Source organism: Chlamydotis macqueenii, chromosome 9 (genome assembly GCF_036417535.1).
Source record: "Chlamydotis macqueenii isolate bChlMac1 chromosome 9, bChlMac1.mat, whole genome shotgun sequence".
In the NCBI taxonomy this organism is placed as follows: Eukaryota; Metazoa; Chordata; class Aves; order Otidiformes; family Otididae; genus Chlamydotis; species Chlamydotis macqueenii.
In genome coordinates this window covers 11,272,052-11,295,593 of record NC_141564.1, presented here as the reverse complement: position 1 = coordinate 11,295,593, position 23,542 = coordinate 11,272,052, and the positions used below count along the sequence as shown (strand labels likewise).

General features: G+C 38.7%; 1 protein-coding gene across 1 annotated transcript; it reads left to right on the top strand.

Moving 5' to 3' along the window:
• The first annotated feature begins 207 nt into the window (after positions 1–207).
• Positions 208–23,463, top strand: GK5 (glycerol kinase 5). The gene is made up of 16 exons (XM_086755029.1): positions 208–391; positions 1,470–1,563; positions 4,253–4,328; positions 4,754–4,847; positions 5,810–5,941; positions 7,470–7,545; positions 8,241–8,302; positions 8,393–8,466; positions 8,807–8,867; positions 10,038–10,164; positions 12,921–13,025; positions 14,932–15,017; positions 18,117–18,220; positions 19,618–19,677; positions 20,883–21,016; positions 22,344–23,463. The coding sequence occupies exons 1-16, from the start codon at positions 251–253 to the stop codon at positions 22,478–22,480; spliced, it is 1,563 nt and encodes a 520-aa protein (XP_086611155.1). The 5' UTR covers positions 208–250; the 3' UTR covers positions 22,481–23,463.
• Positions 23,464–23,542: the final 79 nt, after the last annotated feature.

Genomic DNA, 23,542 nt, shown 5'->3' with positions numbered 1-23,542 from the left:
CCCACGCCCCGAGGCCGTCCTCCCCGCCGCAGGGGCAGGCCGCGGCCTGCGGAGACCGCCCCGAGGCCCGCCCCCGGCGGCGGGCGCCACCTGCCCGCCCGGCGCCACCGCTGCGGCGCGACCCGTCCCGCCTCCGCCGGGCTCCCCGCGCCTATAGGCCGGCCAGGTGCCCGCCCTACGGCGGGACGGCGGTTTTCCGGCGGGCGGTGGCCACCCGGCCGCACTCTGCGATCGTGGGCCGCGGGGGGCGATGCCGTGCGGGCAGCAGGAGAGCGGCGTTGGCGGCGGCCCCCCCGCGCGGTACGTGGTGGGGGTGGACGTGGGCAGCACGGTGGTGAAGTGCCACATCTATGACCGGGCGGCTGCAGTCAGAGGCTCCAGCTGCAGGAAGGTGAATCCGCGGCGGGGGCGTTCCGGGGCGGGCGGGGGCGGCGGCCCGAGGCGGTGTTTGCCGCGGGAGCTGTGGCCGGAGGCGGCCGGGGTCGGCCGGGCCCGCTCTCCGCCGGGTGGTGTTGGCCTGCGGGTTTCCGGGTCCCGGGAGGCGGTGGGTTGTCCGGTCGGGGCTCGGCGTGGGGAGCGTCCACAGGCGCTCGCCCGCCCTGGCTTTCCCCGGTGCGCGGGCATCCCCTCAGCCGGGGCGGCGGGGGCGGCTGCCCCAGGCCCTCGGGCCAGGCTGGGCGAGTCCGGCTGGGAGCCCGCGGGAGGAGCCGCCGTTACCTCTCCGCGTTCGCTGCCTCCCGCCTTTCCCTCTGCCTTCGCCTTAGTCGCTTTCCGAGTAATCTCTCTCCGAAAAAAAAAACGGGTTTTGTTGGTACGGCATAGCCGGGCTTGTGCAGGGCTTGCGTTTACACACGTCCCGGTGTGTAACGGGCTGTGTAAAAAAGCGTTAACTTTGGAATACGGCTTTCAGACTGCTTTTGGTTTGCACGGCTCGTGATTTTGGGATCAAGACGGATCTCCAGAATTAACTTTTTTATTGTTAGCTATTACGATGAAAAGATTGCAGCGAGGGGATGCGTAAGAAGTCTGATGGATTTTTGGAGATGGAAGGAGACGTCCTCTGTTGGAGCTGACCCTGCCTCTCACTGATCCCCGGCCTCCTGTGCCACACTGCTGGCAAGCTGCTGGGCGGCATCCACCTCCAAGTTCAGCAGTGGAACCAAAAGGCTCTCTGAGAAAACTGGGTTGCAGTTTGGAGCCCCAAAAGCAGTTATGAGCTCCCCTGTTCCTAGGGGTTTGAGCTTCTTTATTCCCTCTGAACTGATGAACTGAGGAGGTCTTCTAGAGATCACACGCCCGCTTTCAGCCATGCTTCAACAAAGACTGTTGTTTCTTTTCTTGCAGTACACTGAGAAAATTAAAAACAAACAAACAAAACCCCCCACAAATGCATTTGCACAAGCCTTCACAAGAATACTGGTTTCTGTGAGCTAGGGCTCGTAACAACGCTGTGTGTCTTTCATGAACAGGTGGAATCGCTTTATCCGCATCCTGGCTGGGTTGAATTAGATCCTGAAGTGCTGTGGAGGCAGTTTGTTGGTGTAATAAAAGAGGCTGTACAAGGTAATAGCTTGTAAAGTTTGAGAAGGTAATTAATTATTCATCAAAATTAGTAAAGCTAGTTAATTAGATAATAAGGTTATTTTAATTTCTTTTTTAAAAGTACTGAAAATTCATCATTAAACACAGGTCTACAACGTACTTTAAGTCATTCAGTCATTATGTAAAACAGGACGCCTCAGTTAAGTTTTTTTTCTTTCAGTGGGGCAGATTAGGATTGAAGTAGAACCAGAAGCAGAATGCATACTCAATTTACATGTCAGTGACAGTGCCTTGTTGCTCCAGTGTTTTGTATACGTATCCTTCCCCAGTGTCTGTCATCTTCCTCCAGCTGCTTCTGTGCACAAACAGAGAGTAGGCTTGTTCCCTCCTCTGATTTCCGGCTATTCTGCTGCTGCTTTGTGTGGGTCTGAACGTATGAGACAATGAAGGAAGGATGCTGCGTGCTTGTGCTCCCTCCGTTACAACCCGATATTCCCACTTTCCCCATTCAAACTACAAACAGTTCTTAGCATCCGATTTATGTATTATTGTTCTTTTCTGTTTGTACTTTAGCCTAAAATTTCCTAGTACTCCACACACTAAAACACACAACTCCCTTTTCTGCCAGACTTCTAAAGTTGGTATTTTTTTCGCCTTTCCTGGATTCTGCTCTAACTGTGTGCTTACTCTCTACAGCTCCCCCAACTTTCCCATTATACCAGCTCCAGCATTCTGTGATCCAGCGTGGATTGCCGTCTGTGCCGCACTGATGCCACAGACCTGTCAGTTGCACTCCAGCTCCCTTTCTCACAGTGCCCCAGTCTCTTTGCCATGTGTGTGTGCATCACATTCCTTTAAATGCCTACAGTTGCTCCTGTTCAGCCCTTCTTGCAGTTTGGTCTCCAAGTGTTCCTCTGGCTCAAGGCAAAACTGCTCATGTCTCTTTGGAAGGCAGCCTGAGGGACAGGGAGAGCAACTGTTACCAGCTGTAAGCTGCAGCTGATTTTTTTGGGCTCTGTTTCCTCAGCAGCCACATCTGTTCTGTCACAAGAACAGCAATGCCACTTCAACCCCTCAAGACCTTACTAGCTTCCTCCGGTCCCATTCTGTGGGGCAAATGAGGAAGCAAGATTTTTCAGCTGTTTTTTAAAAGGGAAGCTTTTCTTGTGCCCAAGCTGTATGCGCTGTCAACCAGTCGTTTTTAAGAGGCTGTGTAATACAAATGAGCATAAGCCCTTACTGCTGTCAAAAGAAGCAGTCCCACCCTCCTTTCTACAGAGTTGCTTCAAGTCCAGAGCAGTTTCCTGAGTCAAGTCACTGTGTGGTTATTTATGCAAGCGAAACTTAAAAAATATTTCTGCCAGCGCAAGAGAGGGTGTGGTGCCAGGGGCAGGGATGACTGGAAGCAGAAAGGTGGCACAGGAGCACTTCAGTTTACAGGGCTTGTGGAGCTAAAACATGAGATCCCATGCGCAGGTGGATGAGCTGATGTAGTTCAGTACGACCTAAAGGTGGAAACTGGGTCTGGCTGTGTGGTCCCACCCCTGTCTCGCGCTCTGGTACTTGTTCAGCCCTTCCAGGAGACAGCTTACCTTACCGGCTGAGCTGAGAAGTATCTGTGCTTTGTCTTCTGTCGTGTTTTTCTCTTTAATGGAAGTTAGCTCTACTCTCATTGGGGTCGGAGAGCATGATAGCTGTCACAGGAAAAGTGGTCGGAGTGCGCAACTTGTGGAGATGGAGAGGAGTAAGACATGCCACTCTAATCCGCCATGAGCTGTGGCAGTGCTGATGTGGCTTTGCCTTCAGCTTAGGCCCAGCCACTACTGAAAAGCAAACACTGCTGTTCTTGAGCCACCCCCTCCCAGGTCCTCCTGTACTCTCCCACTACCAGCTGCACTTGTGCAGGCACTTGCAGCAGGGAGCCTTTAATGATTTAATTTTCAGCTGATTGAGAGCCTTGATGCCTGCGTGAATGCAAGGACCAGGAGGAGGGAAGGTGCAGAAGCACATGTAGAGGTCGGCAGAGCAAGACATGCCCTTTCTCAATGAAACCCCGTCTGTAATTGTCACTCAGAGGCTGTGAGTTGTGGAGTCTGCAGCGTATGCTTGCACAAATAAGTAACTTTGCATGTGAAAGTTAACATAAGAACATATATGAGCAGGACCTACTTAACCTGCAATTTGTTCAAGTAGCAGGATTGAGAGCCCTTCAGAGTAGCAGTACTTTGGACAAAATTGATAGTCTGTCATTTAAATGAAATTTCTTAATGTATTTTTTTTTCTCCCCATAATTTCTTTCCATAAGTTTGTGAAGGTACTTACTCCTTCTGTACGTGCTTTCATTCACATTCATCCATGCGAAGTGCACATTTTAATCTGCCTGCCTGCCTGTCTCTGGGATTGTTCAAGTCACGTACCAACAAGCCTTTCAGAAGGTGGAAAGTGTCAGTGTGCCATAACTGCTTTTGTAAAATACATAGATTTATTCACCTGGTTTGGAATCAGTTGGTCTCACTCAGAGTTCACTGATAACTTCACTGCTGTAGCCACTTAGTTGGCCGGTCTGTAGACATCTGTATTCTCTTAAATTATTAATTTCCTAAGTATTCCATAGATTTTATAGTTGTATTGGAAAAGTTGTATTTTTGTTTGTTTCTTCAAATAAATGCTTTTTTGTGTGTGTGTGTGTGGTTTGTTTTTTGGTTTTCAGCTGCAGGAGTTCACATGAGGCAAATTGCTGGTCTTGGCATCTCAACGCAGAGAGGAACTTTCATTACATGGCACAAGTATGTATATTGTGTGTTGTTTAAAATGAATTTGTATTCACAGACGCAGACTGTAGAAATGCTGAATTCCATCAGGTCACAACCTGAAAGTGACAAATATCAATCACTCTTGTTCTGTTGTGTTTGCACAGCCACACCTTACAGCAGTTCAGAACGGTCTATGAGCGTATATCCTTTTTGTTTTGCTCTTAGTACTTTAGAAGAGACAAATACATACATATTTTTTAATTCTGGTGAGGAGTCTCACACTCAAAATGTCTGCCTGCCTATTACTAATTCCTCAAATCCACCAGGAGGATATGCACTTATTTTAGGAATTGACCTAGTGTTAAGTGTCCTGACTGGAAATAGTGAATAATGTTGAATTTTTGGGGCAGTCTATGTTCTGTAGTTTTAAAACAGAATGTTCAAATACTGTTTTTCAGGAGGACAGGGAAACCTTTTCATAATTTCATAAGTTGGCAAGACTTAAGAAGTGCTGAACTTGTAAATTCATGGAATAAGTCCCTTCTGTTGAAGGTAAAACTGTGCTAAGCTAGATACTGCCTGGACATTTTAGAACTGTTTAATTTTTATGAAGAGTAAGGGTGATATATGAAATACTGCAAGCGTCCTGTTAACATGTTAATATAACGTACTGTGGCCTAAAAACATTTAACTGAGCAAGATTAGCTTGGACAATAGTACCAAGAAAAAAATGCAGTACTGATAGCCTGAAGGTAATTAATTAAGGGAAAAGATATCTCTAGGTCTAGCACACATTTTGTTACTTTTTAGTCTCTTTGTTGTATTAAAATGTTGCATGTTAACACTGCGACAGTATAATTTTTGGATGTAGGTATTTCTTGGTTGGCGGTGTTTTGGTTGTTTGTTTTTTTTATGTACTCTCCACTTGGATTATCTATAGAAGATACGTTTTATGCTGCTTGTGACTTGTGCTTCGTACCTGTAGACGAGAGAGAATTGCTCTAAGTGGAAAAACTGAAGTTCCTTTTCCTATAAGTGGAAACCAACTGGAACACTCACAATAAGAAGTTAAATTACTGGGTTTGCCACTTATTTATTTTGTGAATGAAAACTTGATTAATTATTAAATTTTGGTTAATCTATTAAAACATGATTGAGCCTGTCTACTGTAGAAGAACTTTGAGTGGAATAACAGTATGTAACGCTGTCAAGCACGACATGCATAGTGCTGACATAGGTGACCTGTGTCTGTAATGCAGAGCAGTCCCTAGCAGTGTGCCAGCAGAAGTCAGTGGAACAGACTTGCTTAGTGCAGCTGCTCTTCCCTGTGGTATTTGTTTTGGGAAGACTGTCTGTTGAAATCCTATGTAAGGATTCTGTAACAGAATTATAGCTTTCTGAATCTAGTCTCATGTCAGCAGCTTTCATCTGTGTTGTCATCCTTTAAAGATAATTGATCAGAAACTTTTAAAGGGAGAGATTAAAAATTAAGTAACTGTTTTCTTTTGAAACAGGTAATCCATGTTATTTTTACAGTGCTTCATTTCTTGACTGGGAATGATCGATATTTGGCACCAAGTTTTCTTACTTTCTCAACACATCAAACTTCTATGAAGTTGTCATGGGTTTTTAAAAATATACATGAGGTAAGCTGGCAAGGGACAAAGAATAGTTTTCTTAAGTCATAATAACAGCTAGTGACTTCAGTTGGATGTAACCTCGTCAGTTTTGTCTTGTGTGTTCTTTTCCTCAGAAGAACCGGAATGAAGGGCTTTTATCTGCGTTAGTGTTCAAAGCCTGTCTACCTAAATATCTGCTCATGTTTATACAACTTCTTCCTCTGATTCTGGAAATCTGTAGTAGTAAAATAATCAAATCGCCTTATTTCACTTCATATAATTACACAATTAGTAATTGTACTTTGGTTTAGTGGTGTTTGCACCTAGTTTTCCGTGACAATTGTATTTATTTTCAGTTGGCACTCTTATCTTTCCACTCTGCATTACTCCAGTGTTTACAGTTTCACAAACAGTATCATAGTTAACAATCAAGCACTGCAATTTATTTTGCGTTTTGTTGTAGTGTAAATTGGAAAATAGACATGAAACAAGTTGTGCTGGAATAATCTAATAGACTAATGAGCACTGAGCTATTTATTGCTGTAGTCTTTGCTCTAATCCTGACCATTTTCCTTGTTTCTTCCTGTTGTATTTATAACTTTAGTCATCTTATTTTCAATCTTAATTTTCAAATTATTTTTGAAGAAAATGGTTATCATCCATTTTCTACTCTGTGTAAAGAAACCTCAAAATCTTTTCAGTTTTCTGGTATTTTCTATAACAAAACTAACTATTGAGAGGGTCAAGTATAGTTTTTTACTGACATGTTTTGATTGGACCTGTTGAAAATGTGAGGTGTGAATTTGGAGGATTATTAGAGTTGAAGGTTATGCAACTGCTGAGTTTTCAGTGTGAGATTAATTTTCTCCCACATTTTAAGCACTGGTGCTTAAAGTATGTGACTGTCAAACCCAGAAGCTCAAAAAGCTTTTAATTACAGAGAATAATGTATTCAGTCATGCTTTGAGTGAATTAGCTTGTATGTTCTTTTTCTGAATTCTGTAGTTGTACACAATATGAGTTAGTAGAAATTAGATGAAACGTGAATGCCCTATTTTAAAGGGGAGAAAATCCAAACGAAAATACCATTTTTGAACTCTTCACAAACACTATAAACCACAGGACAATGGCTCTGTCTTTATTGTTCTCAAGCCCATATTTTAATATACACTTATTTCTTCTATTTCTGTTAATTTTTTATTTCAGTTCAGTATGCAGGATTTGTTTTCTTTATTCACCACCGTTATAATTGTGACTATAAAATTTCCCTTCTTAACGCTCTCATGCCACCGCAGTAGAAGATCAGTTGCTTTTCTTTCCTTAGCAGGAACTGTAAGAAATTGTGCTTACTCTCTGTTAGGAGCATGAACTGTAGGATAACGTTACTTATATAGCTGACTCGCCCTTTTTAGAACAAATATTGGCAATTAGAGACTTGTTTTTTGGGGACATTATCATTAACTACAGAGAAAATGAGAAAAGGAATTAGGAAATATGTTCCTCTCTATTGTACCCAGTTGCAAATACTTTTTTTTATATGTATATTTGTTCCTAGGCTGAAGAAGCTGCCAAAAAAAATAACTGCTGCTTTGGAACAGTTGACACGTGGTTACTGTATAGATTGACTAAAGGTGAATGTTATGGTTCCTCTTAAATATTAATAAAACATACTCAGATCTAAGTAATGATGTTCATGATTGTCGTAAATATATCCCAGAACTCAAATACTTCTTAAACAATTTGTACTTGTTTATAATTGATGAATATTGTAATATATTTACTGTTTTTTAAAAAAAAAAAAAACCAACCCAACTTCTGCATTAATTATTCTTTGGACCTGCCTGGAAAAGTAGTCATAAAGGGAGATAATTATCCAGTTTAATCAACCTTTTTAAGCATTTAAGATTTGAAGAGGACTACAAGAACTAATTGGCCTTGATTGAAGAAAAGTACCTGTCAAAGCAGAACAGAGAATTGTTACAGACGTGGAAGAGTTACAAGTTTCTGTCCTGAGGGCTCATGCCTGAGCAGCTGGATAGGTTATGACAGGCAGTGATGCAGTCAATGTTGTACATGTTGTCAAAAGTACTGGCTCTCTTCTAGCCAGCTCCGTGAGGGCTGAATAAGACAATTAATACATACACATTATAATGGGTGGCAGGTAAAGTTTGTGTGCTCGTTGTATCATTATGACTTTGCCTATAGATATCAGTTTATATTTCATGGGAGCCACTGAGATGTTTAAATAAAAAGTATGTTTAAAATTACTCTTAAATATTTGATTATCTAAAATCTTTGTCTCTTTTTTTTTTTTTTTTTATGGTAGGTTCTGTGTATGCTACAGATTACTCAAATGCCAGTGCTACAGGTGTTTTTGAACCCTTTACGGTATGTGACATTCAAAAAAAAAAAGTCATTGCTGTTTCTTGTGCTTCTGAAGGAGTTCCTGACATTTTTACTTTTTCCATATTGTTTCAGAAATGTTGGAACCCCACTTTGAGTAATTTACTTTCCATTCCAATGTCTGTTTATCCTCCAGTGAAAGACACAAGGTAACTATGAAGGCATATTCAAAAGAATATGATACTTGTTAAATTAATTGCCTTTAGAAAAATACTACTTAATCTGCACAGGCCAAGTAATATACAGATATACCCTCCAAAAAAAAAAAAATTATATGTAGATATACTTTTTTAACACTACATCCAAAACTTTATTTTTACTATCAGTATTTCTTGACGTGATTCTTGATGTTTTAATGCTTTCTTTAAAATAAATTGGTAGCATTACCCTTCATATGTGATGCAGACCTGGGCCTTATATATCTAGATTTTATTTTAACAAAAAGGTCAATTTAGTGTTGTGATGTTGCTCCATGACTTTTGTTTTAAGCTTCAACTTTGGATCAGCTGACTCTGAAATATTTGGGGTACCTATTCCAATAATGGCCATGGTGAGTGAAAGATGTTTTCTTACTTAAATCTGTATATTTATACCTATATTATTTTTATCTAGCATTAATTTAATACTTGCTTGTTTACTAAGCATTCTCTATTCTTTCACTATGACTTAACTACAGTAGAATTGGTTGTTGAATTTTTCTCCAAAAACTCCGTTTACAACCTTACAGGGAAGGGAGGAGAGCAGAACAGGAAGGAATTTCTAGAAGCTGAGGTCCATTAAACTTAGATAACCACATGATTAAGCACTGAATGTAGGACTTAACAGAGCTGGGTTCTGCTCTAAGCTCTGGTAACGTGTCTGTCTCTGGCTTACAATCACTTGTTTTAGATAAAGTTGTGCAATGGGGTCATCCTGGCTCAACTTCAGTAAGACTCTACACAAATGTAAGAATGTTTGTTAATAAATCCACTTGTGAAAAAAAAAGAAATAAAAGGTTTCACTAAAAATAAGTGGAGAATAACATATTCTTGCCTCAGTAGTTAGGATTTGGATAACAAAAACCCATTATTTTTGCAAAGTGATGACTTGCAGAGAAATCTACTTGAATTGAGCTAAACGGAAAAAGTGTCATCTAGCTAACGTGAATTTCTCCTGATATTTTTCAAGAATTGTAGACTCAATTTATCTGTAAAGGTACTGTTTCACCAATGCACAAAGATAAGTAAATGCATTTAAGAACCATCATCGTTGCTGAAAAACTGAGCATGGATTAATTTGGTACAGGATGGGTAGCAGGGAAAAAGGAAGGTGAGACCTCAAAACTTCAGCTTTCCATTTGGGGGAAGAGGAGTTAAAGCCAAGCTACTCTGTTCTGCTCTCTGGCATTGCAGATGCCCTGTTTATCCTCGTCAAATGCTAAATCATAAAGTATTTATTTTGTTTCCATAAAGTATTTTAAAGTGTGGCAAGCAATACTACAGATACTCACATCGTGTCCAAACCTGGTGTGATTTGATTCTAGTAATGATTCTGACTGTTGAAATGGCCTGTAAATATTTAAGACATTGTGTACGAGTCCTCACTTAAAGCTCAGTTCCTTTCTGCCTAGTTATTTGTATTCAGAACTCTGAAGTGTTTGCAATGATATTTTAAAATCCAGCAGCCTTGCAGGCTGGTAATTGGTAGCTTACTTGCCATGTTGGTTTTGGTGGTCTGGCAGGTAGCTGATCAGCAGTCAGCTATGTTTGGAGAATGCTGCTTTCACCCAGGAGATGTTAAACTAACGATGGGAACAGGTGGTTTCTGGAATGTGAATACTGGAGAGCGTCTCTTTGCATCACAGAGAGGTAAGAGAGTGAAATTTTTAGTTCAGATTGTTTCATGTTACTTGAAAGCTGTTAATGATGCGGGTACAAAAAGGTACAAAACAGGTTATCTGTGCTTTTTCTTCTGTCTTTAGCTGGAGAAAAACAGCCTGAAAGTGTTTTCAAAACAGAAAACTGGAAAATTTTAAATAAAAATGTACATCGTGGTTATCCTGAAATGTGCTTCTCAAGATGAGAATTTAAGTAACATCACTAGTAATTATGTCTGCTACCTGCATCCCTCCTTTTTTTTTTTTTTTTTTTTTTCTTTTTTTTTTCCTTCACCTGTTTTTCTTGATAGCAGTATTATACAGTACGGGAATGGAGAAGAGGGGATTGGTCCTCTGGCTTCTCACATCAAAATGTCCCAGTGGATCACTGTAAGTTCCTCCTCCTGAGCCCCTTATGCTTTGAAGTACCTGCAGTGAGATAATGCAGGATTAGCAATTATTAGTTTTCTTTTAAATACTAGAAATGGATTCCCCAGTGTGTTTCCAGTGTTTAAAACTGTCATTCTGAATGTTTGTGGTCTGTCAAGCTCGTTAATTTGTCATAGATGGCTATTTGCCAAGAGAGCAACAGACGATATGAAGTAAATCTGCCTGCACGATCTCTATCTGTCGTATTTTTAAAGAGTTACTGATTTTGGGGAGCCTACAATTTAAAATGGGAGGGAGGGGGCTGGGGAGGAGGACAGCAGTGTGCTAATGAGACTTTTACCAGCTAAAGTCTGGAGGGACCTTGGCAAATATGTGAGATGTGTCAGAACTGAATAGCATAGACATTAAATTCCTTATGAATGCAAATGCTTTTTAGGCTAATTAATGATGTCACTATAATGATACTTCTACTTAGGAAATCATATGTGTGTAGTCTGTGGAAACGTAATAGCAAAAACATTCTGTAAGGTTTTTCCATTTTTGTTTTCTTTTAAGAAAATATTTGGCTGTTGTGATCTGATAGGAGTTGAAACCTTTAAGGCAGTGCTGTGAAACTTTTACTGCTTTAGCTTGTTATTTATGTTAAAATCATTCATCTGTGTTCTTTGGCTGTTGTGTGGTATGATTAGTAGGACAAATTAGTACCTAGCTTTCTCAGTGCCCTGGGCATGAAATGTGATGTGGTCAGTCTTTCAAGTTAACTTATGTGTTTAAGACTGCAAGATGTATCCCTACAGTGTCCTTGTGCAAGCTATTCATAGTGCCTCCAGCACAAAGCACATCTCTGCAATTGCACTAGCACTACCATGCCACTCTTTTGGACACAGGCAGGCAAACTGCAGATGCTTCTGAGAGGCACTTGTATATCAGCAAATTCACCTTGAGAAAGCAGGGAGAATCTGTAGATGCTTCTGATGCTTTTCTAGTCCTGTAGTTACTGGGACTCATTTACCTTTGTTGCATTACCCATGATCTCCGAGTCCTGAGCAGGGTCCCGTAAGGTCTGGGTGCTCTCTTCACTCCAGGGGTTACTTACTTGAGTTGTGTGAAGTTTTTAGTGCTGTGGCCGCTGAATGTTTCAGTTCTTATCAAGTGACCTGAAAAACCATTTGTCCAGCTGCAGTACTCTGCAGGACTTTTGTTCTATGTTCTTCCTAATTCAGATATCAAACAAGAAGGTCTTCTGAGTTCACGCTGACTGTTTTAAGTAGTTTCAGCATGTCTGAGGGGGATGTTGGCGTTGAGGGGCAAATGGGAGAACAAATCATCTGGTTCATCCTCATTAGTGGCTGTTTATTTCTAATTAACAGTACCATCAAGCAGATAGATCTTTGAAAGATGCTTTACTGTGTTTTCAAATAAACTGACAGTGTTTGCCCTGTGCATTTCTGCCTTTCTTCTGAGAGAAAAGGGAAAAAAAATTCTAAGTCATTGAATTATTTTGAGTCACTGCAAAGCCAGCACTACTTAGTGGAAGTCATAACTTCCTGCAAATCCCATCATGTAACCCATGGATGTGCTAATCTTCTGTAGTTATAGACAAGTATGTCACCAAATATTTGTAATGAGTTTGAGTAGTTTGTTTATATTAGGCAAACATACAGGTAAAATGCTGTAGTTAACTGACAGGAGCCTTTGTTGGGGACAAGGATGGGCAAATTATGAAACTTGTTTTCTTTTTTTGTTTTCTGTGTGAGGAAGCATTGCATATTGAAAAAAAAATAAAGTAGTATATAACTTTCATCCTCTTCTATGAGTAGGATCTGTTCTGAGTTTGTGTTGCCTTTTTTGTTTATGTGTCTGTGTGTATATTTAATATTTGTGCTTCCCGTCTGAAAGGCCAGCCATCATGTTTTAGGTTTTGGGGAAGTAAATTCTGACTTTTTAGAAACCATTGGGGGAAATTAGATGGATTGAAAACAAATAGGAAAATATTGATAAATTTTTAAGTATATACTTTTTTAAAATGATAAGAGATGGTAAGTGCAAATAGATCTTCTCTTTAGCTTAAAGAGGGTTGGTTTTTTTTTTTTGTAATTTTATAGTGATTTTTTTTTTCAGGTTGACTTTGGTTTAACAAACTGTTGTTCGAGTCTCTTGTAATTCCATCACTAAATTTTTAAAGAATACTTTTTACCTCTATCAGTGACTTTTTAGCTTGAATTCTGCAAAGGAATTGAATAAAAACTACTTTAAAAATAAAAAACCAGTTTGCTGTGGGGGGTGCTTGTATATTTTTTTTCTGGAAACATTTAATTTAACTAGGTGTTTTGTTTTGTTTCATGGAAAATAATTAAGATCTGTATCCACTGATTGGTTGGAAGATTGGGGAAGAAGTTGTTTACTTAACTGAAGGCTGTATGTCAGACGTTGGCGCTGCCATAAAATGGGCTCAGGATATAAGTAAGTAGTTCTTTAATTTTATAGAAGGTAAAATTTATTATTACTTAAGAAACTGGTTTATGGGGTTATGTTACTGGGCTTGGTTTTGTTAGTCAGAATTGAAGAAACTAGCCTACATGTTTTGGACAGTGGAAAATTCACAGTCTCATCAGTAGGTTCTTTGCTGAGTGTGTTTGCTGCAGGAAGTTTGGTTTGCACAACCATCTCCTCCTCAGACTCTGCCTCTCAAACCCTCCTACCTATGGAGGCTTTCATTTTCCTGAAACATTTTACTCCTCATTTGCTTTCTCTTGAGCATGACAAACCTCATGATGTTGCCTTTTTTTTTCTTTTTTTTCTTTTTTTTCTTTTTTTTTTTGGTCAACTTCTGGTGCATATGTGCATATACATGCTCATGTATATGCCCTTGAAGATTAAGGATGACTGAGATTGATCCTCAAGTCTTCATCATTCAGAATTTGACTGAGCCTGGTGTGGAACTTAACCATACTTTAAATGGATTTTATTGGTATATGCAGAGCAATAGTATAAAGGATTTTTAGCTAGGCAGTATTGAAATGGACATGACCTGCAGTTGTTACCACAGGCAAAAACTGGGGTGGTTTTAGAGGGAGATAAAAAAAATTAGGCATGCTGCTATAAACTCTCTAATAAGCAAGACCTTTATTTCCTGGAAATACAATTGCAGAGAAGCAGAAATCAAACTTTTATCAGCTTTACTAATAAAGAGAAGGGTAAAACTTTTGCTCTACAGAAGGGAAGGTAAGCTAATGGCCTCAGTAAAGGTAGTGAGGCTCAACGTGAAGATGAGACATATAATAGTGGTAGAGGTTTGGAAATAGGAATTTCTGCAGCAATTACTTTAATGAGCTTCTTTTATTGTGATCAGATCACTTCTGAGAATTTTGAAATAGTAGTATGTGGAATTTCAAGTCAATCTTACTTAATTTTTTCATTTTCTGTCCTGACTTAGAGGTTCAGTAATAGCAAATACAACAAGAAGGAAAAGGTGAGATTTAGGCCTCTTAGTCTGGGCACAGTAGAATCCAAAGCTTTTAAGCAAATGTATGAAAGTTACAAAGGTAAACTGAAACTCCTGGTAAGTTATGAAGATGGATTTTTTCGAAGATAAATTGAGCTAGATTTACCTAATTTATCTTTGATAGGGGACTTTACTTTTTCAACAAGAAAAAGCAGTAGCTGTCATTTACAGGAGACCTCTAGTCTTCTGTAAAATGTGTTACGTAGCCACATAAAGACATTATTAGTGAAAACTATGGAAGGTGGGTGTTAGTACAAGAACTGCGTGTAGGTGGACCACGAGCTGAAGAGGGCTGTCTGTAGAGTTGTGAAAGGAGGCATATCCAGCTAGACAGAGAATAAAAGTAGTGTGTATCAAAGAGGTGATATTAGGACCTACCTTGTTTATGTTTGTGTTAGTCACTTGTAAAAATATTAAAGGTGCTGATAAAATATAGTGGGTATTAAGGCCTTTCTCTGTAGTTGTTTGGTGCTTGGGCTGACAATAACAACATCTTTGAGGGTAAAAACATGTTTTATGTTTTGCAAATCTGGGATTTTAGCATGCTTAGGGTATTTAGCATTGTTAGCATTCTCAATTCCCACTTATGTCTGTTTGGAAAACTAATGACCTCTTACAGGATGTGAAGGTTAAAAGGCTATAGCATAACAGATACGAGAGGATCCTTTTGAATTTACTGTTCATCTGAATAGGCTTTTTTGTTAATGTGACTGATGGAAATGACGTACAGGAGAAGCGATCATTTCTCTTAGAACATGTAGTTTGAGAATATTACAACAGGAAATATTCTAAGTCTAGATTTTTCTGTCAGTAATATATTATTGAAGTAAATAATAAAAGCATATGACTTATGCATCTTTACAGATCTTTTCACCAATGTAGATGAAACAGAAAAAATGGCACGGAGTATTGTTGATTCTCAAGGCGTTTGTTTTGTTCCAGGTTTTCAGGTAAAATTACTAATATAATTGAGAATATATATTTTAATAACTCTGTTAAAATGTTAACATTTTACAAATTTAAGTGTAGCAATTCACATCTTATCAAGTATTTATTCTGTACTACTCAGGTTCTTATTCTCTGTCCCTCACCAAAATGTATGAGAATCATTGTCATATCAGAGTGCTTAAACACTACCTCCTTGTGAGAAGACCACTATGAAATAGGAAAATTACTTCCATTTTGCAGATGGAGACCTGAGGGAGAGATGAACTAAATGACTTGCTCACAGTAACTCAGGCAGTGCCTGCAGAGACAGAAGCCAATCCCATAGCTTTTCTGCCTCGTGCTCAGCCTTCATTGAGACAATACTTCTAAGCACTGGTCTAAAATAATTCATTTTATTCTGCCTCTTTTCAAGATACAAGTTGCAATTCCTCAGAATACTTAAAACGTACCTAAATATGAGTAAGATTGCAAGTCCTGGTGTTACGAAAAGCAAAGACAGTAATATTTAGAAACTTCTTTGATATGCAGATTTGAATCTGAATTAGATTTTTCCCTTTAAAATAGTGTTTATACCTTGTTGCTGAGCACAATGTGTATAGTAAGGAGTTTCTGGCATTTGTTCTCCCCTTCAGTCCCTTCAGTTTCCCAGTAGCTTGCTTTTACCTTCCTCTCTGTTTGAGGAACTTCCTGCAATTACTTGATCCCTCTGGGTCACAAGCTCTGGGTTCTTTCTGCTTCCTTTCCATTTATGCTAGAGATTTACGTATCCTCACGTCTGTCCTTTCCACCTCTGATTCATGATCCCTCTTCAGTTTCATTACAGATGTGAGTTACTGTCGCTGTGCAGAGGCAGCAACAAGGGTGATATTGATGCTGCAGTTCAGTCTAGCGTATTAGTCTAGTTTGGAATTGATGGAGATTCCAGTCAATACACTACATTAATACAGTACATTAAATGACAAATTGTGATAGCTGGGGAGCTGACATACTGCCTGTTCAGCTACAGAGCAATTGCTTCCAGTACGAATTTGACAGTTGGTAGTAACAGTTTGTAATTTGGCACTACAAAATATGACAGAGCTGCAAGTCAGAGCTCTGAGACAAACCTTAATATAGAATGAAAATAAACAGGTTTTGCTAACGTAGCTATTGTTAGCTTAGGGACTGTGTGGAGCCCGAAAACTTCTTCATCTAGTTATGCCACTTTCCTAAGCAACATGAGATAGTTGGACTAAGGATACACTTTCAGCAGCATAGCTGTTTCTACAGTGGGTTTCCCAGCATGAAAATATCCACATCTCCACAAAACTTTGTTTTTCTAATCAGTGTTGCTGTCCAGGAGAAATGCTTTCTTAATACTGCCTCCAGAAGGAACCTCAGCTTATTTCTTGATAAACATTGATTCAGTCTCTTTTTCCCCAATTCTGGTATTTCCAGTCCAAATTTAGAAGCTATAATTAGAAAACTGGATTTCTCTTGTAGTTACCACTCATAGTATTCACCAATGTGAATTTCTTTGCCTTTTAAAAGGCCTGCTTATTTTAGTGGAACATGCTTTAGCTGGTACTCACAGTAACAGAATCTGTATCAACTTAGAAACTGAGTGGGTTAAATGGTATGAAAGGGGACATGAACAGAGCAGAACACTTCTGGGACTGTAACGTGTCTGCTTAGCTTCACTGGCTGGATGCTAACAGAAATTATGGTAATGTTTCTTAGACCTCAAAATGATAGTGGCTGGGGAAGGTTCTTAGGAAGCCCGTATGTTCATTTTCTGCACAGAGTAAAATGTTTCTCTGCTTGTCCGTATTAAGGCAATAAGAGCAGAGTTTCTTTCTTACTGGATTCTACTGCTGTGATGCAGTGCACTGAGAGGAGCATCTTTGTGAAAGTGTATCTGAAATTGAGTGAATATGTGCATTAATCATTTTTTGTCTTCCTCATTCTCTAGAAACAGGGTTTCCAGGGTGTGGTTGGTAGTAACAGCAAAAACTTAGGACTCTTCAGTGGGCTATATGCGTATTTGTGCACTGCTACTTTTTTTTCTTTTTTTTTCCTAATGATTAATTGTTTCAAGGTACTCACCATTTTGTAGAATATGAGTCTATGCTTTTTAGTTTATCTTGTATATGAAAATCTGTAAACTTGGAAGCCATGGATCTTAATTATGCTACTGGGCTGGACAAGTGGTTCCATTCTTAGAATGGGAAGGTTACTTGTATATGGGGGGGGGGGGGGGGGGGGGGGGGGGGGGGGGGAAGAATATTTTCTTTTACTGTAATGCAGAACTTTCTTCCATTTAGGAACTTTTGCAAAATGCCAGTTTTCTTTTTGACTGTATGTACGTATTGATATGTGCTTTTAAAAAAAAAAAAAACATAAGTTAGCATTTTCTTAACTTATCACATTTCAAATAGAAAATATTGTTTCAATTTAAAAATTACTATCTACAGTGAAAATAAGATTTAACACTGTCGCAGACCAGGTATGGACCAGCAAACTAATATTTTGTGATGAGGTTCATCAGAGGAATGGAGAGGAGACTCATCAATCAATTCTCCAGTATTTCTGCCAAAAAAAGGCAACTTAGTGACCATTAGAATTTTAGTCGGACTCTGTTTATCTGTGTCAATGAAAACAGGCTGTAGTATAAACTAATAAAAAGTATTACCATCCTTTTCAGTGTTACTTTTAAAAGAAGTCAATTTATCTTCCTTTCAGCAGTTCAGAAGTGTGTTTAAAAAAAATAAAGTATATATGTGATATCTTGCTAGAGAGTAGCAATATCAGTGTGCCCTGTCCTAGACGCTTAAAGTGTACACTATATGTATTTTAAAGAGAATTCATACAGTTCAGCGTTATTTAGTATGTCAGATTTGGAAGAAGTCACTTAAACCTTTTTCCTGTTGAAAGAAGCTATTTAAACTGTTCACTGAGTTAGCTAAAATAACACTATATACCTCTTACGTATTGTTTTCAATTTTCTCCTTTTACTATGCTGCCTGTAATTGTCGTAAGTGATTTTTTTCTTACTCTTTGACTCCTTTCTCAAAAGCCTACAAATACAATTCACTGAACTCATGGTGAAATCTTTTCTGCAGGTTTCTGTGAATGACCCATATTTATATGCCTCTTTCATGGGGCTGAAACCTTCCACTACCAGAAACCATCTTGTACGAGCTATATTGGAATCTGTGGCTTTCAGGTACTGCTTACTTAATGATCTTGCTTATATTTTCTTATGTTTGCTTTTATTTTGATCAGCAGTGTTAAATGGATACATAGACTTCTGCAGTTTGTAAAACACAAATTAAATTGTAGTGATCTTACTGTTACATTGAAAAGGAGTTCTAGCTGCTTTCCTTTTTTTTTTTTTTTTTTTTTTTTCTTTTTTGGTAACTCTTTACAAATAAACTCGTATATATTTATTAGTTCAGAGTTTTAGAGTTTTTGTTATTAAGTAACCACATAGGTATTCTTAAATTACATCAATTTCTGTATGTTCTAAAAGTGTTTTCTGTTTAAAGTCTGTCCTCACTTTCCTGGCAGTGTTTTGTCAGAAGCTGTAGCTGACTCCAGCTATATTTAAAGTATCCCTGAGGCTGGAAGTTTTATATTAACTCTTTGGCTAATGTTTGAATTTTTAGTGTTTTATAGAACACAGTAACAGGCATCTTAAACATCTTTAAAGATGTGAATGGACAACGACTTTCAGATCTAACAGTCAAGGTTAAAGATATTCCTGCTAGTCACTGACGGTCTCACAGCAGTAGCTCACTGTGGAACAGATTGGTTCTGCCTTGCAGACCCGGGCAGCGTTCCTTGAACTGAAGCTGGGTATGGTTTGAGCCTGGCTCACCCTGAGCTGTGGCCAGTAAGGGAATACTCATGTGATTCCTTCCATGTAGTCACCAGCTCTGCTTTGGGCGTAATAACCTCCTGCAAAGAGGCAGAAAGGGTGTCTGGAGGAAGGTAACAGTCTGAATTACTGCAACTGCTTCTAATGCATTTTTTTCTGCACTGTAAGAGGAACATGAGATGCAGTAATTCCTGAACTGCAGCATACGTCTCCTGAAATCGGAGATGTTGGGAATCTCATCTCATTCAAATACCTAACTAACAAAAGAGTAGAGAGCTCTTGTGTTTAGATTTTCTCCCATTAAATGAACCCATTTCAGAACAAGTCAAACTTACAGCCTTCAGATGTTTCCTTTAAAGAACAGTTGGATAAACTCCGATTAACACCTTGTAAGTCTGCTTTCCTCAGTCTAAACCACTTGTTACATCAACAATTACATCTTGTCTGTAAAAACCCATCTGCAATTTCAGGTGGGAAGAATGTACCTTTTATAGTGACTTGCTGTAGAATGGGCTGTGATGTCGCTACACGTGTGCCTTCATAATGATGTGTAACAAAGACCAGTTTCAGTCTTTCCTTTTTTTTTTTTAAGTTTTATGCATTGTGGAAAATTATTAGCTATTGCAACAGTTTTGACACAACTGAGGCATTTTTTGCCCTGTATTTTATTTTCTGACTGTGTAGATACTGGAAACACTTTATGGACTATGTAATGCTTAATTCAACTAAATATTTTTTTAAAGAAACAAGCAGCTTTATGATATCATTATGAAGAAGGTACGCGTTCCTCTTCAAACTGTTCGGTAAGTTCCATGTAACTTAAATTTGATATATGGGTGTTTGATTTTAAATAGGTGTGAACTTTATGCATTTTATCTTACTGTAAAAATTCTGCTGAGAAATATATTATTACGAAGTCAAATGTTAATGTAACTTAAATGGCAGTAGAGTCTACCCACAGAAGGGCTGGTTCTTAATTAAACTATTGGCATTAGTGATTGTCAGTAGCTGAGTAATGAATTGCTCTAATTATTTAAAAAAAAAAAAAGGCATATTCATGTTTTCAGGTAGCACTAGAATGCACATAGCAATGCCTACCACAAAGGTCATTCTACACTTTTATCATTCTTTGGTACTGGAATTTTTTGTGCCGAGTCTGTCACAGACTGAATATTTTTTGAAGATGTCAGTTAAAACTGGATCTATTTGTGAGGGAAAGAGGAAGAATACTTTTACAATTCAGTTGGTAAGACATTGGTTTTGCTTCAGTCTTTGAAGAAGCCAGTCAAATTTAGTGAGGTAACTGTGATCTCTTTTCACAACATTTAGCTGAATTACACATTGCTGGAAAACAACATTGCACATTTCAGTAAGTACTTAGTTTGGGCACACCAGTTGTCTGAGCCTCAAGGGTGGTTGCTTTGCACCACTAGTAATCACTCTCAGGTGATTAAAGGTCAATGTTAATAAGGCCTACTTTTCTCCATTAGAAGGTTGTCCAATGTGATGCAATTAGGAAAATACGTAGATGGAAACCTCATTCTCATCTTCCCTATAAAAAGAAGTGACTGTGAAGGCATTTTAGCTAACTAGTATAAAGATTTGGTACTTCTCCAGATCTGAGAACACTTGAAAGGGTTTGTTTAATGTAATTGACCATTGTCACATTGTGGTGATAACTAGGTAAAGGTTCTGTTATAAACTCTAACATTTCAACCAGGATGATACGTAGTTTCAGAAGACAGAGCTTTCAGAGCTTTTGATAATGTCTGTCCCATGTCTCTCTCTGTCTACCATTCCCCCCCAGTTTACAGGCATTCTTTTTTTTTATCTAGGCACCTTGTGCTGGCCTCTAAACTTACCCATAAAATGGAAATGCGTTTGTGCATGAGTGACAGGAAGATTTATGCATAGGTGTCAAATCCTATAAGTTGTTTTCTGAAATGTTGGCAATAAGCATTTGAACTAAACACATTTTTTTAAACTACTTCTAACCCTCTCCCTACAGAGCTGATGGAGGTGTCAGTAATAATAGTTTTGTCATGCAGATGACTTCAGATTTAATTAACAGAAAAATAGAAAAACCTGCAAATGCAGACATGTCTAGTCTTGGTGCAGCTTTTCTAGCAGGCCTTGCATCAGGTATGTATACATGTATAAGGGTTTTGGTTTTCCTTTCATAATGCATGTTTGTTAATACAGAGAAAAAAATCGTAAAAAAACAGGGCATAACTTCAAATAATTGGAAAAACTCCCCAAAGGATTGCTTTAGCCATTTTTATGAGAATCCAAGGTAAGAAGTGTTTATGTTTCTCTGTATAGTGCTTTGTACCCATGCACTTGAATTTGATGGACCAAAGAAACAGATGATAACGTCACACAGAAACTAAATCGAGGACTAAATCGTTGTATTTCTAATACAACGTCCCAATTTGCTGAGCAGTTACGTGCTTGTTTAGTTTTACATAATTGAATAGTGATAGTTTAATGTGAAAAGTATCTGCACATATGTTTGTAAGATTCATTTACATTTAGAAGGATATACTACTGGAGAAGTACGAGGTGAACCCTCTCTTTGCTGCCTCTCTCTTTCTTGACCTGGACACTGCCTACCTTCCCGTATTTGCACTGCCTGGAGCGGTGCTTCGTTGGGGTGGATCACATTACAAGGAAGCTGCTGTGCTGCCATGCAACCATGTCATTCATACTGAAGCTGTGTCCTGTCATCTGTGAACTGAGTCTTAATTCTTTAAGGTTTTAACAGAAATTAACACAATTGAAGTAAAAGATCAATTATTAACAGGAAAAAAAAATCCAACTCTGATCTCACAGAATGGCTGTAATTAACCAGACTTAAAACTACAAACTGTCAATGGTTTTGCTTCATGGAAGTATATTTTGTAGGTGGCTGTTAACTTAATTCCATTGGTTTGGTATATAAATAATGCAACTGTAAGGTTAAAAACTATATGCTCAGGTAAGACTTAATCAGCAATTAAAACTGCAAGAAAGCTGCAGCCCTCAATAAACAAGAACGATTCAATACCACAGATTCATCTGAATACATAACACCAGCTGTTTTCTGCCATTTATGCAATTTTTAAGTCAGCAGAAAGCAGCTAGTGCCGAGTCTTGGTTTCTGTGGGTTTTCTTTATGGAGAGGACCTGCTGCTGAATGCACAGTGCAGATGAAACCTAAGGGAGCTTCAGTGTACCAGAGCTATTCCGTGGAAACCGTCCCAGTTAAGCAGATGTGCTGTTGTCGGGATTCCAAACAAGTGGGTGCTATTGGAGAGGAGCTTAACAATGTTAAAAATAGGCTTCTCTCTGAGAAAGTTGTTGGTTGAGTAAAGAAAAGCTGTCGTGATTTCTTACTGAGTTTCTGCTTTGGAACTCTTGCAAATAAATTAAAACAACTCAAAAATAACCTCTTTTCAGTTGAGCTTGAGAATGGACTTTGTGTTTATAGGATTTTGGACTGACAAAGAACAACTAGAGAAGCTGAGACAAATAGAAGCAGTTTTTGAGCCCCAGAAGGACTCGGAGGAATACAAACCTGCCATGGATGCCTGGCTACAAGCAGTGAAACGCTCCCTGCACTGGTAGAAATTGACATTTATAGATTAATTAAAATGTTTTAATTCATATTTGTAAAATCTTAACATTAACAGGGCAGTAAAACCCATAACTGGAATTTGTGATGGTATTTATATACTTCAGTTACCGCCGTGCTGCTAGATTAATTACCACACCATAATGAACCTTCATATCATCCCTATGACAGCTGTAGTCCAGCTGCAGCATTTGTGTCCCTTCAGTGACCGCCCTTGGGTGGCCCAGCTGCTTGAATCCTACCATGTACTACAGATGGGGAGTTCTTCCTATGATGGGTTTTCTACTGAGGAACTCGCCTCCCTTCGGATCTTTAAAATCTTTGGTATGTTAATATCACAGATGATTTCCTAGGCATTTCTAAGAAACATAACATGATTGGGGAGGGGGAGGTGGGTTGTGATGAACTTGATTGTGTAGAAGGATATTTTCTTATTACTAGCCTGTTACCACCTTTTGGTTGACTTTCTAAGGAAGCACTTGACCCAGCTCTGTGATGACATTTTTGTGCACTAAATTAAGATGAAATAAAAAGCAAATGGGCTTTCAGTACTCCATTTTTTTTAAATCCAGGATTTTTGTAGCTGATGGTTCCTATCTAGCTTGTAGCTGAATTGTTAAAAATTTTATTAAAAGACCAAAAGCTATATTATCTGGCATGGCTAATATAGATAGATTAAAAGTAGTTAGAGGTATGCTATAGAGGTATGCTGTCTAACTTGTAAAAATCTGTAACATTAGTATTTTCAAGCCCATTGTTAAATCCTATTATTGTTAGCCAAAAGGAGGTTAAATGTCTATTTTTGAAGCTATGAATCACTTTTATATTTTTTTAAACAAATTATAATGGAATAAATATGTAGTTATTCTTATGTATATGTTCATCACTAATCTTAAATTATTATAATTTTCTCAGGAGTATGTGTAAATCAGAATCAAAACTGTAAAATTATTAAACATTTTCAGAATAATATCAAATACAAGTTGTGGGTGATTGTGTTCCACAGACACTGGAGACAAGAAACGTTTATAGATTTAATATTATTGAAGAGAGCC

Coding starts and splice junctions, on each gene's coding strand:
- GK5 (XM_086755029.1), top strand. CDS start 251: ATGCCGTGCGGGCAGCAGGAGAGCGGCGTTGGCGGCGGCCCCCCCGCG. Junction 5,942..7,469: donor TTTTTAAAAATATACATGAG/GTAAGCTGGCAA, acceptor ATTTGTTCCTAG/GCTGAAGAAGCTGCCAAAAA. Junction 10,165..12,920: donor TCTCTTTGCATCACAGAGAG/GTAAGAGAGTGA, acceptor AAAATAATTAAG/ATCTGTATCCACTGATTGGT.